The sequence below is a fragment of the Oncorhynchus mykiss genome, chromosome 12 (genome assembly GCF_013265735.2).
Source record: "Oncorhynchus mykiss isolate Arlee chromosome 12, USDA_OmykA_1.1, whole genome shotgun sequence".
Taxonomy (NCBI): domain Eukaryota; kingdom Metazoa; phylum Chordata; class Actinopteri; order Salmoniformes; family Salmonidae; genus Oncorhynchus; species Oncorhynchus mykiss.
In genome coordinates, this window is record NC_048576.1 from 50,557,793 (window position 1) to 50,572,543 (window position 14,751).

Here is a 14,751-nt window from a genome sequence, read left to right on the forward strand (position 1 = left end):
AGTAGTCACCTGGAATGCATTTCAATTAACAGGTGTGCCTTGTTAAAAGTTAATTGGTGGAATTGAATTCCTTCTTAATGCATTTGAGCCAATCAGTTGTGTTATGACAAGGTAGGGGTGGTATACAGAAGATTATGAGACATGAAGGTAAGACCCAGATGCAGACCACGTCAGATAACCAATAGTTTAATAATCCCAGTAGTCCAGAGAAGTGGGGGAAAGGTACAGGACGGCAGGCAAACTCAGGGTCGGGTCAGGCAGAGGTCGGTAATCCCGAGGTAGGGCAAAGGTACAGGACGGCAGGCAAACTCAGGGTCAGGTCAGGCAGAGGTCGGTAATCCCGGGGTAGGGCAAAGGTACAGGACGCAGGCAAACTCAGGGTCAGGTCAGGCAGTGGTCGGTAATCCCGAGGTAGGGCAAAGGTACAGGACGGCAGGCAGAGTGGTCAGGCAGGCGGGCTCAGAGACAGTACAGGCACGGTCAAAACCAGGAGGGTGCGAAAAAGCAGGAGCTGAGACAAACCGCTGGTTGGCTTGAACAAACAAGATGAACTGGCATAGACAGACAGAAAACACAGGTATAAATAAATACACAAGGGTTAATGGGGAAGATGGGTGACACCTGGAGGGGGATGGAGATAATCACAAAGACAGGTGAAACAGATCAGGGTGTGACAGAAGATTGCCCATATTATGGCAAGAACAGCTCAAATAAGCAAAGAGAAACGACAGTCCATTACTTTAAGACATGAAGGTCAGTCAAAAAAGTTTCTTCAGGTGCAGTTGCAAAAACCATCAAGCGCTATGATGAAACAGATAAGTCCATTAGACATACCAACCTCGAAAATTGCAGCCCAAATAAATGCTTTACAGACTTCAAGTAACAGACACATCTCAACATCAATTGTTCAGAGGAGACTGCATGAATCAGGCCTTTATGGTTGAATTGCTGCAAAGAAACCACTACTGAAGGACACCAACTATTTTGGTTACTACATGATTCCATATGTGTTATTTCATAGTTTTGATGTCTTCACTATTATTCTACAATGTAGAAAATAGTTTTAAAAAATATAGAAAAATCATTGAATGAGTAGGTGTCAACTTTTGACTGGTACTGTATATTTCTCTCACCCATCTAAACGCAATACCCCATAATGTCAACGTGAAAACATGTTTTTAGAAACTCTTGGCAATTTTATTGAATATTAAATACAGAAATATCTCATTCACATAAGTATTCACACCCCTTTGCTATGACGCTCCAAATTGAGATCAGGCACATCCAGAAATATACAGTACCAATTTCCGTTGATCATCCTTGATGTCACTACAACTTGATTGGAGTCCACCTGTGGCCAATTCAATTATTTGGACTCAAAACTATTTAAAACAAAAAACACACGTCCATATAAGATCCTACAGTTGACAGTGCATGTCAGAGCAGAAACCAAACCATGAAGTCCAAGGAACTATCCACAGATCTCTGAGATAGAATGTTGATGAGTGATACAGTAGCAAGTACCTGGATTTCTTCGGAATTACCTGCATTTCTGCATAAATTGGTCATCAAATCTGATCTGATCTTCATCTACGTCACAACAATAGACCAACACAGTGTGCTTAAACTAATAACACACACATTATTGTATTTTTCTTGTCTATATTGAATACACCATTTAAACATTCACAGTGTAGGTTGGAAAAAGTATGTGAACCCCTAGGCTAATGACTTCTCCAAAAGCTGATTGAAGTCAGGAGTCAGCTAACCTGGAGTCCAATCAATGAGATGAGATTGGAGATGTTGGTTAGAGCTGCCTTGCCCTATAAAAACACTCACAAAATGTGAGTTTGCTATTCACAAGAAGCATTGCCTGATCTGAACTATGCCTCAAATAAAAGAGATCTCAGAAGACCTAAAATGAAGTGTTGTCACGCCCTGACCATAGAAAGCTGTTTATTCTCTATGTTGGTTGGGGCGTGATAGTGTCTAGGGTGGGTCATCTAGGTGAATTTTATTTCTATGGTGGCCTGATATGGTTCCCAATTAGAGGCAGCTGTTTATCGTTGTCTCTGATTGGGGATCATATTTAGGTAGCCATTTCCCCATTGTTATTTGTGGGATCTTGTCTACAGTAAGTTGCCTTTGTGCACACCAGTAGCGTCACGTTTCGTTCGTACTTGTTTGTTTTGTTTGGTGAATTTCGTTTAATTAAAGATATGTGGAACTCTACGCACGCTGTGCCTTGGTCCAATCATTACGACGAACGTGACAAGTGTTGACTTGCATCTAGCTGGAAAGGGTTACACAAGGATCTCTTAAAGCCTTGATGCTGATCAGTCCACGGTAAGACAAACTGTCTATAAATGGAGAAATTTCAGCTCTGTTGCTACTCTCCCTAGGAGTGGCCGTCCTGAAAAGATGACTACAAGAGCACTGCGCAGAATGCTCAGTGAGGTTAAAAATAATCCTTGAGTGTCAGCTAAAGACTTATAGCAATCTCTGGAACATGTTTACATCTCTGACGAGTCTACAATACCTAAATCACTAAACAAGAATGGTGTTAATGGGAGGACACCACGGAAGAAGCCACTGCGGTCCAAAAAAAACATTGCTGCCCGTCTGAAGTTTGCAAAAGTGCACCTGGATTTCCCACAGCGCTACTGGCAAAATATTCTGTGGTCAGAAGAAACTACAGTTGAGTTGTTTGGAAGGGACACACAACTCTATGTGTGGAGAGAAAAGGCACAGCACACCAACATCAAAACCTCATCCCAACTGTAAAGTAGGGTGGAAAGAGCATCATGGTTTTGGGCTGCTTTGCTGCCTAGGGCCTGGACAGCGTGTTATCATCGACGGAAAAATGAATTCCCAAGTTTATCAAGACCATTTGCAGGAGAATGTTAGGCTATATGTCCAGCAAATGAGTTTCAGCAGAAGTTGAGTGATGCAACAGGACAACGACCCAAAACACAGAAGTAAATCAACAACAGAATGGCTTCAACAGAAGAAAATATGCCTTCTGGAGTGGCCCAGTCAGAGTCCTGACCTTAACCCAATTGAAATTCTGTGGCATGACCTCAAGCGAGCAGTTCACACCAGACATCTCAAGAATGTTGCTGAACTGAAACAATTTTGTAAAGAGGAATGTTCCAAAATTCCTCCTGACTGTCTGATCCGCAACTACAGAAAGCGTTTGGTTGAGGTTATTGCTGCCAAAGGAGGGTAAACCAGCTATTAAATCCAAGGGTTCACATACTTTTCCCACCCTACACTGTGAATGTTTACACAGTGTGTTCAATAAAGACATGGAAACGTATAATTGTTTGTGTTATTCGTTAAAGCAGACTGTTTCTGTCTATTGTTGTGACCTAGATGAAGATCAGATCAAATTTTATGACCAATTTATGCACAAACCCACATACTTTTCCTTGCCACTGTATCTGGGAAAGGGTATAAAAGAATAGTGTTAAGTGTTTCCAAGAGCACAGTGGTCTCCATCTTTGGAAAATGGAAAATAATCTGAAACTACCAAGACTGCCTCAAGTTTGCAGTCTGACCAAATTGGGCAGAAAGGATCTTAGTCAGGGAGGTGACCAATGACCACTCTGACAGATCTAAATAGTTCATTGGCTAAGATGACAGAACCTGCCAGAAGGACAGTCTGTACAGCACTTCACCAATCTGGGCTTTAAGGGAGAGTGGCCAGATGGATTCAACTCTTGAGAAAAAGGCACATGACAGCATGCCTGGAGTTTGCAAAAAGGCACATGAAAGACTGAGAGCATAAGGCAAAAGATTCTGTGGTCTGATGATACAAAATTGTATCTCATTGGCCTGAATGCAAAGTGCTATTTCTAGAGAAAAACCGGTACAGCTCATCACCCGTCTAACACCATCCCTCCCGTGAAGCATGGTGGTAGCAGCATCATGTTATGGGGATATTTTTCAGTGGCAGGAACTGGAAGGAACTTGTAAGGACAGAGGAAACAATGAATGGAACACAATACACACAAATCCTTTATAAAAACCTGCTTCAGAGTGCAAACAACCTAAGACTGGGTGCGAAGATTTTAAGTTCCAACAGTACAATGAACACAAGCATACAGCCAAAACAGCGCTGGAATGGCTTCAGAACAAGAATGTGAAGGTCCTTGAGTGGCCCAGCCAAAACCCGCACTTGAATCCCATTGAAAATACGTGGAAAGAATTGAAGATTGCCGTTCACTGCTGCTTCCCATCTAACATAACAAATCTGAAAGGAAGAATGGGAGAAATCCCCAAATCCAAATGTGCAAAGCTGACATACCCAAGATGACTCAAAGCTGTAATCACAACCAAAGGTGCTTCTACAAAGTAATGACTTAGGGGTGTGAATACTTATGTAAATATACTTTTTTGGTATTTTTTTATACATTTGCAAATAAAACATGTTAATTCTTCATTATTAATTCTCGAAGTCTATGATTATGATGAGGGACAATGTCTAGATTCTGCCTAAGCCCATTAGAGCTTAGCTAGGGGGGACTAATAGATTAGATTGAAAAAGGGAATGACCATAGGGGGAAATTGAATGCAGGGACTAAAGATGTGAGGCCATGCCGCTGCTGGTCAGTCAGCCTGTACTGACTGCCATTGGCACAGAGGCTTGGTTGAACTTGTAGAACCATTGTGCTGCAGCGTAACAGAGAGGATTATCAAATGACACTTTAGCTTCTCAAGCTAGTCACAACTGAAGGCTACATGGCCCATGGGAGTAGAGAAGAAAGGCTTACTGTACGGATCAGCGTGCCCGCAAGACTTTAAACACCAGAACCCCAGAACTTTTCTCGTTTTTATTGTGGCCTATTCTGCAAAGATAATCAGAGACAGTGAGGGAGAGAGTGGGGAAAGGACAGGGGAGGTGGAGAAGAAAAACAACCAGTGGCGCCGGACGGTGCTGAGCCTTTAATCTTTGCTGCTTGGAGAATACAAACGATCCAGTAATCGTCTCTGACCTTGACACTGACAACAAGGTCACTGGGGAGCCGGGGTGTTTGCATTCCCACAGATGATTTGCCGAGACATGCAGAACAATTAGTGAACTGGATACAAGGCCATCATGTTGTCCCCCCCGCCCCGCCCCTCGGGTCCTGTACCTGTTCCCTTCCTGGCTGGCACCTCACACTTCATTATGATAGATCACACATCAATACGGCAAAGCCAGGTCAGCCTTCAGGTCTCTTTTTCTCTCTCTGTGTGTGTGTGTGTGTGTGTGTGTGTGTGTGTGTGTGTGTGTGTGTGTGTGTGTGTGTGTGTGTGTGTGTGTGTGTGTGTGTGTGTGTGTGTGTGTGTGTGTGTGTTGGGGGGTGGGCGAGTCTCCTTTATGTGATTAAAGGACTTTTACTCCAACTGTGGAGCCTTACCTTTGTTATTCAATATTTCATAGAGTTTAGATAGAATTATACTAAAGGCAGATTCAATTTGTGTTTTCAACTCTTTGATTATAATAGTAGGAACTGTGGTCATGAGCTAGAGCAGTTTCATAACAGGGAATTAATACATGACCCTCTATGTTTAGATCAACACAATGAACAGCAAACAATGACATATTATGCTGAATAATTCTGAATGAACTGTTATGCTGAGTGATGCCAATCAGATACCCAACATAATCAATTCCCGACAATAATTCCCCACCTCTCTCCGAAAATGAATCTCTGAGGTTAAGAGGTTAAGAGTCAGTGCTGCTCCCTCCAGAAAAGTAGTCATGCAACTACCAGCACAGCACTCCTTTCCTCCCGCCAGCCATGCTACAGCCATGCCCCCCCCCCCCCCCCCCCCCCCCCCCCCCACAGCCTGGACTCAGGGAAAGGAAATGGAAAGGGGGATACCTAGTCAGATGTACAACTGAATGCATTCAACAGAAATGTGTCTTCCGCATTTAACCCAACCCGGTCGACGTAACATAGTACATGTAAATCCGGGACACTCCAATTAGTATGATGTGATATTATGTTTCATATGGTATGTATTCATTTGTGGATGTCCATCTATTTTGTACAATATGTCTAAAATATATGAAAATCGTATGATACGTTACGAATTCCAATTTGTTGTGGCTAACGTTAGCTAGGTGGCAAGGTGGCTAACGTTAGCTAGGTGGCAAGGTGGCTAATGTTAGCTAGGCTAGGGGTTAGCGGTGAGGAGCGGGAAAGAAGGGGAGAGGCGAGGGTGGAGGCGTTGGGAGGACGGGGAGCGATACTGGGCAGCGTCTTAGACCTGGGGGTGGGGGGTGTCTTCAGTTGGCATGGCATCAAGCATGATCTATTCCTATAACCTCCCTAAACAAGCATGATCTTGCAAGCTCACATTCTGTGCAACCAGCGTGAGCACAGTGGTCAATCTGGTTTGACAAGGGTATTCTATTCTGTTCAACATCAGCATGGAGGATAATCTTTAATTTTTGCATCATGTATTTGGACATACGGAACCATCTGCTCGTGAGATTCCTTCCTTAGGATATTAGTCTGTTAGACAGCCATACCTCTCCCACGAACCCAGCTCCTCTGTCAGCTCAGTGTAGACAAACACCAGGTTCAACCTGCACAGGAGGAACAATAGTTTATAATCTTTCAATGCCAGGGCTGTGTTCAAAATTCCCTAGACGGGTGTCAGTGTAGGCATCTTTGATAGGCACCAGTAAAAGTAACTGTGTCCGAAATGATTCACACTACCTGGAGTGCCACAACGTAAAACAATTTCGGCCCCTTACGATGCATAACCGCTTGCCCTCACATTCAGGTGCTACGCAAACATTATCGCATCCTATTCTCCTTTCCATCTTTCCTGTAACAAAGCCAATGGTTTCTAGAGTAGTCCTCCAGTATATTGAAGTTTCACTCTTTCTGTTAGTGTGGTCATTAATAATGTTTACATATCTTGCATTACCCGTCTCATATGTACAGTATATACTGCATTCTATCATTTTCTACTGTATCTTAGTTTATGCCATTTTGACAGTGCTCGTCCATATATTTATATATTCTTAATTCCATTCCTTACTTAGATTTGTGTGTATTGGGTATATGCTGTGTATTGTTTGAAATTACTTGTTAGATATTGCTGCACTGTCCGAACTAGAAACACAAGCATTTCGCTGCTCCCGCATTAACATTTGCTAAACACATGTACGTGACCAATAAAATTGGATTTGATTTGGACTTCCATCAGATTGTGCCAAATAGCCAACTTCTATGTGTAGCCAACTTCCATGGCATGACAACAACTATACAATAGGATGAACAGATCTGTGAGCAGGCTGGCCGAATGTCGATTCCCTGCCAGGCAATGTTCACCTGCCTGTCCCGTGTGTGTGTGTGTGTGTGTGTGTGTGTGTGTGTGTCCTGTCACTCTTGTTTATCGTATTGTGCTCAACCGGACTGTGAGGGTGGGATTGTCCCTCATAAAAACATTGACTTACTAAAGGATTGTGGACTAACCAGAATGACATCATCTGATTTATAGCAAACACTATCACAATTTGCTTGTGTCTAGATGAATGCGTGGTGGATGAAGGACAGTGATAGTGGAACCAAACACAAGATATGCTATCCTATCTAGCTAAATTAGGATTTAGTAGTTTTAGTAATCTAGCTAGCCATCTACCTTAGTACAGTAATAGTACAATAGTTGAAACGGACACTGTATCTGCCAGGCAGGAAAACCATGTCAGAAAATCTGATAGGCTGAAGTTGGAGCATAGCTAGCCATCTTTTACATGGTAGCAATATTCAGAGAGGGTTTTTATACAATCTTCACACAATTATAATCTTTATGGAATTAAAAACTAATTTCATCAATTACATGTGGAGAAACCTATTTTAGTGAACATTAGCAAGCTACCAGCAGATGAAACAGAAAGTAAATTGTTTCTTCCCCTTCCCTTTCCCTGGTTTTAGCTTGCTTGTTTAGGATATTTACTAGCCCATACCAGTGGCAAATGTAGTTATGTTATCGACATTTGGCAGTACACAAAGAAACTGATGCTCACTTGTTTTGCCAGCTCGAAAGAAACAAATTCATTCAGAAATGGAGGGAGAGGATAGATAGCTAGAGCAATAGCTAATAACGCAAGCTGCTGCTTCTTCAAGCAGCATTGTAACCAACATTATTCAGCGCTGCAAATACAGACTTTTTAACTAAATGATTTGTCATTAAAGTGACATTATTGATGAAACATTGTCATAATTTAAAAATGTTCTTACCTCAACTGATCCACCTGGTTCCCACTTTGAAGCTGTCAAATTAGAACTTGAGATCCACTCTCCTTTCAGTCATCTACCAGGGCACTGAGGCAAATGCTGGATTTGCTCAGAGATTTTTCATTGAAGTAAAAATAAAAGTTCCCGCACATAAAGTCCTAAACCAATTATATTTATTTTTAGCTCATGTTGTCATGTGTAAATGGCATTTTTCAGAAATAAAGTTGGTGATTGGACGGCAGTGTTGTTAAGGCATTTTCACTGCCTTGCCAAAGAATTTATTATCAACTATTTTGTTGCATTACAACCTGTAATTTGAATGGATTTTTATTTGGATTTCATGTAATGGACATACACAAAATAGTCCATATTGGTGAAGTGAAATTAAAAAATAACTTTTTTCAATAAATAGCTAAAGAAAAAAAATGGAAAAGTGGTGCGTGCATATGTATTCACCCCCTTTGCTATGAAGCCCCTAAATAAGATCTGGTGCAATTACCTTCAGAAGTCACATAATTATTTAAATAAAGTCCACCTGTGTGCAATCTAAGTGTCACATGATCTGTCACATGATCTCAGTATATATACACGTGTTCTGAAAGGCCCCAGAGTCTGCAACACCACTAAGCAAGGGACACCACCAAGCAAGCTGAACCATGAAGATCAAGGCTCTCTCCAAACAGGTCAGGGACAAAGTTGTGGAGAAGTACAGATCAGGCTTGGGTTGTAAAATAAATATCAGAAACTTTGAACATCCCACGGAGCACCATTAACCATTATTAAAAATGGAAAGGAAATGGCACCACAACAAACCTGCCAAGTGAGGGCCACCCACCAAAACTCACAGACCAGGCAAGGAGGGCATTCATCAGAGATGCAGCAAAGAGACCAAAGATAACCCTGATGGAGCTACAAAGCTCCACAGAGGAGATTTGAGTATCTGTCCCTAGGACCACTTTAAGCTGTACACCCCACAGAGCTGGACTTTACAAAAAAAACATTGCTTCAAGAAAAAAATAAGCAAACACGTTTGGTGTTTGCCAAAAGGCATGTGGGAGACTGCCCAAAAATATGGAAGAAGGTACTCTGGTCAGATGAAACAAAAATGTTGCTTTTTGGCATTCAAGGAAAATGCTATGTCTAGCGCAAACACAACACCTCTCATCACCCTGAGAACACCATCCACACAGTGAAGCATGGTGGTGGCAGCATTATGCTGTGGATATGTTTTTCATCAGCAGGGACTGGGAAACTGGTCAGAATTGAAGGAATGATGGATGGCGCTAAACACAGGGAAATTCTTGAGGGAAACCTGTTTCAGTCTTCAAGAGTTTTGAGACTGGGACGGAGGTTCACCGTTCAGCAGGACAATGACCCTAAGCATACTGCTAAAGCAACACTTGAGTGGTTTAAGGGGAAACATTTAAATGTCTTGGAATGGCCTAGTCAAAGCCCAGACCTCAATCCAATTGAGAATCTGTGGTATGACTTAAAGATTGCTGTACACCAGCGGAACCCATCCAACTTGAAGGAGCTGGAGCAGTTTTGCCTTGAAGAATGGACAAAAATCCCAGTGGCTAGATGTGCCAAGCTTATGGAGACATACCCCAAGAGACTTGCAGCTGTAATTGCTGCAAAAGGTGGCTCTACAAACTATTGACTTTGCTTTGCGGGGGTGAATAGTTATGCACAATCAAGTTTTCTGTTTTTTTTTGTCTTATTTCTTGCTTGTTTCACAATAGAAAATATTTTGCATCTCCGAATATCCATTTTCATTCCAGGTTGTAAGGCATCAAAATTGGGAAAAATGCCAAGGGGGTGAATACCTTCTCAAGCCACTGTACCCATCATCACTATTAATCCAAAATTAGAATGCTCAGGCTGGAAAGGGGAAGGGTTAGCTATCATGATAAGTAGTTGCAAGGCTGCTAATTAGCTATTAGATTGAGATGATGAGATTTGAAAGCGCAACCTTTGGGTTTCTAGACGTTCATGTTCTATGCCTACCCATCCACGCCAACCAACCACCCCACTTACCTTCTGTCTTATGTAAGCATACCAAACATAACATATTATACTCATTTGAGTGTACCTGATTTACATTTACTATGTTACGTCTAGTCTATGACTATGCTCCCCAGCCTATAGCTGCTAACCCAGACCAGCTACCCTCTCTCTCCCAGCAATGCTGCTATCTCCAGCACAGCCCCCCTCTCTCCCCCCAGCCATGCTGCTAAAACCAATCCAGTTCCCCTCTCTCCCCCAGCCTAGCTCCTAACCTCAATCTAGCGGCCACCTATACTCCAAACCCAGGCCCCATAAATCCCAGCTCAGATCTCTCCAGGAGTGGTCCCTTCTAGGGCCTGGGGCCTAGCAAGATCAATCCAAGGTGGTGTGGCTGCAAGTCTCAGCAGCTTTTTCCCTGCTTTAAATGCAAATAGATTGAATCAGAAGGGAGTCGGAGGATCTCCACGGTGAGGGGTTCAGGAGTGACAGGTGCTAGGAAGGACGTGTGAGGAAGGGCAAGTTACAATCTCTGTTGATCTCACAAAGTTTAAGTGTGTTTGTGTGGAATATTGGGTCACACTTTATTTGGATAGTCTAGATATAAAAAAATGTGATTTTCCATCCAGGTGGACTCATGCTCTAAAGACTATCAGTAACATCTGTAGCATCTACAGATGGTCATATTATCTGTTGATAAGCAACTGCTTGCTAAGGTTACGGTTAGCGTTAGAATAAGGGTTAGGGTTATGGCTAGGGTTAAGGTTAGTAGATAGTTGAAATGTTACTGATAGTCTTTAGAGCATGAGTCCACCTGGATGGAAAATCACATTTTTTTAATAAAAACAATATGCCTTCACAAAATCTTAATAAAAACAATATTTCATTTCAGAGTTTCCTTTAGGAAAAATTGGCACCTGACAACATGACAGGGAATATTTTAATTTACCTGACATTTGAGAAATGTAATGGACATCCATATACACTCAGAGCCAACCTTGCGCAACCAGCGCCTTCAATAAACAATGTTTTTTTTTCACTTTCCTTTTAGAAAGCAGACATCAGGTGTTCGAAGTGATTAATATTCTGTCCAACACAACCTATCCAACCATCCTTCCTATCTTTTCTTACTGGATTGTCTTAGTATGATAGTCTACTGGCATTTTACCAACCTTGGGTTTCTTTTTGAATGTTTTTTTCCCAGGTTGTCTCTGTTTATTCCAACCTAAACTCTGGTTTCTCTCTCTCTGTGTTTCTTCCAGTCCACTCTGGGTCAAATGGAGGGCCATGCAAGAGGACAAACTGCGGGAGGGGCCGCCAGTGTGTGCTGCTGGAGTCGACGGGCCGGGCAGAGTGTGTGTGCCAGGAGAAGTGTCGACCCACCTTTGTGCCGGTGTGCGGCTCCGATGGAAGGTTCTACGAGAACCACTGTGAGGTGTACCGCACCGCCTGCCTGCAGAAGAGACGGATCTACGTGGTGCACAGCAAGGACTGCTTCTTCAAAGGTAGAACCACATCTCCACACTGTGCTGATGTTGTCATTGAAAATCTTGTTCTGATATCAAACAAGTCAAATTGCAAAGATACCTTTTTGCTTAATGAATCAAAGGAAGTCTAAAAACCCAAAGCTGGGAGACAATCATATCCACAAACTGAGACTGCGAGTCACAAACTAGAACATTCTCTAGAAGTTGTGCTAATTATGTCAGTTGAGGACACATAATTCCTCCCTGAAATACAAACTAGAATTTATGACTGGAATATTCCGTTCAATAGAGACAGAGTCAAACACATGGGGCATTAAAGAAATGAAAGAGGGGAAATCATTTGTGCGACATTCATAATGTTGTCTGTGTCCTGGCACTATGGCACAGGGTCAAGGTTGTCATGGGAACCATATCATTTCACTGACAGGTGGGCTCTCGTGTTATGGGAGCAGTCTCTGAGGTTATTTTCAGCTTCTGCATGCTTTTTTTATTTATGCATTGAGAACATTTCTAAAACTGAATAAAGCCCACCGAATCATTAACAACGGTAGAGTGATGTAAGCCAAATGGCAGACTTGTACATTTTAGAAATGTTCTTGAAGTCAATGTTAAGCTGTCATATGTAATTTAAAGTATTGCATAAGCGTCCCAGTAACATCTGACATCAACCCATTTTCGGTCAAACCTAAACAGTAGTATCTGCAACTTCAGTTTGCTAACAGCTTCAATTCATAACAAACGACCATGGGTTACAAATACTGCATCAAAAGTCATTGGACTCCCTCCTGAACGAATCTGCAATTCAACCAAAACGCCTACTTTATCAACAAAGCCGACCACCCACTCCATCACTGCTTCGACCCCCTGCCATCAGGTCCTAGCAACAGGTCGGTCAAAGGGCCACTCTACTGCCTGTTAATACTCTTCACTGCTTTCCATACAAAGCAAAGTATATATGGAATGATGAAGGCTGTGTCTTGCTGTTTACAACTTCTTGTGGTGAAAGGAATTTCCTCTTGAATACCAATACGTAGCATTCATTCAGTCCTTACCAGCTACAAAAATGTGTTCATGACTCTGGCTGAGGGAGCGACATCCCTCTTTACTCTTAAGTTAATTTCCAATGTTGACTGGGACAGTTATATGCAGAAATTATTGGCCCTATGCTGATATAAATAGAAGTGAGTACAGTACATCGTTTACGGTGGTGTCATTTGATGCTGGGACCGGGCTAGTTAAGAGAGGTGCTTATGCATGAGCAGTGAATGTGTAGAAATGCTCTGTCATCTCACATTAGAGCGCCAGAGATCCCAGGCAGACACTGCCATGCATGCTTAATCCAAATTAGGCAGGTGTTCAATCGCCACATTATACTTGATCACCATTTCACCGCAAGCCAGCGGGAACGGAAGACGCTCACATAAATAGTCATGCTCAAATGTCAGTGAAGACGTATTTGTTTAAGTCTTCTGTTGTGGTGTGGAATATTGTGGTGTGGTGTGCGGGGGAATATTATAGAGTCTGCTGAATTAGGACATGTATTTTAATACAGCATTATTACCTCAAATTGTCATTATCAAACTTTGACTACTGTTATCAAATTACCAGTAGTTAAACACACAGAAATAGACTCAGGCTTTTATTTGTTGAATTACCACAAAATATTCAGCATGGGGTTGAAGGGTTCAGTTGCAGACAGAAAACAGGGCAGAAATGTATTCGCCTATCAAATGATGACTGGAAACCAGCTGTCCTCCATTAACCTTTTTTAAATGGTTGAGTATTATGCCCTTCGCGGCATTGATATTTGCAGGCCAAAAATATAAACAATATTTTGTCACAAATTTGCTGACAAGGGGGAAAAAAGGTGTAAATAATAAAATCAAATCTAATTGTATTGGTCACGTGTTTAGCAGATGTTATTTAGAGTGTAGCGAAATGCTTGTGCGTCTAGCACCGACAGTGCAAAAATAACTAACAAGTAATATCTAATAATTTCACAACACTACCTAATACACACAATCCAGGTAAAGGAATAAAATAAGAATATATAAATATGTGGACCAAAGCGGCATCGACTAAGATGCAATAGATAGTATAGAATACAGTATGTACATAAGAGATGAGTAATGCAAGATATGTAGACATTATTAAGGTGACTAGTGTTCCATTTATTAAAGTGGCCAATGATTTCAAGTCTGTATGCAGGCAACAGCCTCTCTGTGCTAGTGATGGCTGTTTAACAGTCTGATGGCCTTGATATAGAAGCTGTTTTTCCGCCTCTCGGTCCCATCTTTGATGCACCTGTACTGACCTCACCCTCTGGATGATAGCGGGGTGAACAGGCAGTGGCTCGGGTGGTTGTTGTCCTTGATGATCTTTTTGGCGTTCCTGTGACATCGGGTGCTGTAAGTGTCCTGGAGAGCAGGTAGTTTGCCCCCGGTGATGCGTTGTGTTGACCGCACCACCCTCTGGAGAGCTCTGCGGCTGCGGGGGGTGCAGTTGCCGTACCAGGCTGTGATACAGCAGGACAGGATGCTCTCAATTGTGCATCTGTAAAAGTGTGTGAGAGCTTTAGGCGACAAGCTACAATTCTTCAGCCTCCTGAGCTTGAAGAGGCACTGTTGAGCCTTCTTACCACACTGTCAGAGTGGACCATTTCAGATTTCAGTGATATGTACGCTGAGGAACTTAAAACTTTCCACCTTCTCCACTGCTGTCCGGTCGATGTGGATAGGGGGTGATGTGGGGTGATTAAATGTGGGGTGATTGGTTGAAATTAAAAGCCCTTTTTTTGTGCTGCGGTGATCGGTCAGTTTAGTGGCAGAATCACAAAATCCTGGATGGACTGATTATGGACAAGATCAGTTAGGGAGAAGGGGATTGGAATGACAGTCCCTTGTCTATAGAAAACTATACCAAACCCACGTGTAGCTTTACCATAGCTTTCCTTATGGATGGAGAAAAGGTGGAGAAGGAGGTATAGGAAAGAGCTTAAGGGCTTCCCCCCCTTACCA

At 42.4% G+C, this 14,751-nt stretch overlaps 1 protein-coding gene across 1 annotated transcript in view; it reads left to right on the forward strand.

The window, feature by feature from the left end:
* The window catches only part of LOC110537733 (follistatin-related protein 4), a 223,830-nt gene that overhangs the window by 90,638 nt on the left and 118,441 nt on the right, over positions 1-14,751 (forward strand). Inside the window, exon 4 of the mRNA XM_021624080.2 lies at positions 11,510-11,752. Within this exon, the coding sequence (XP_021479755.1) occupies positions 11,510-11,752 (243 nt within the window). The remainder of the gene's footprint in view (positions 1-11,509; positions 11,753-14,751) is intronic.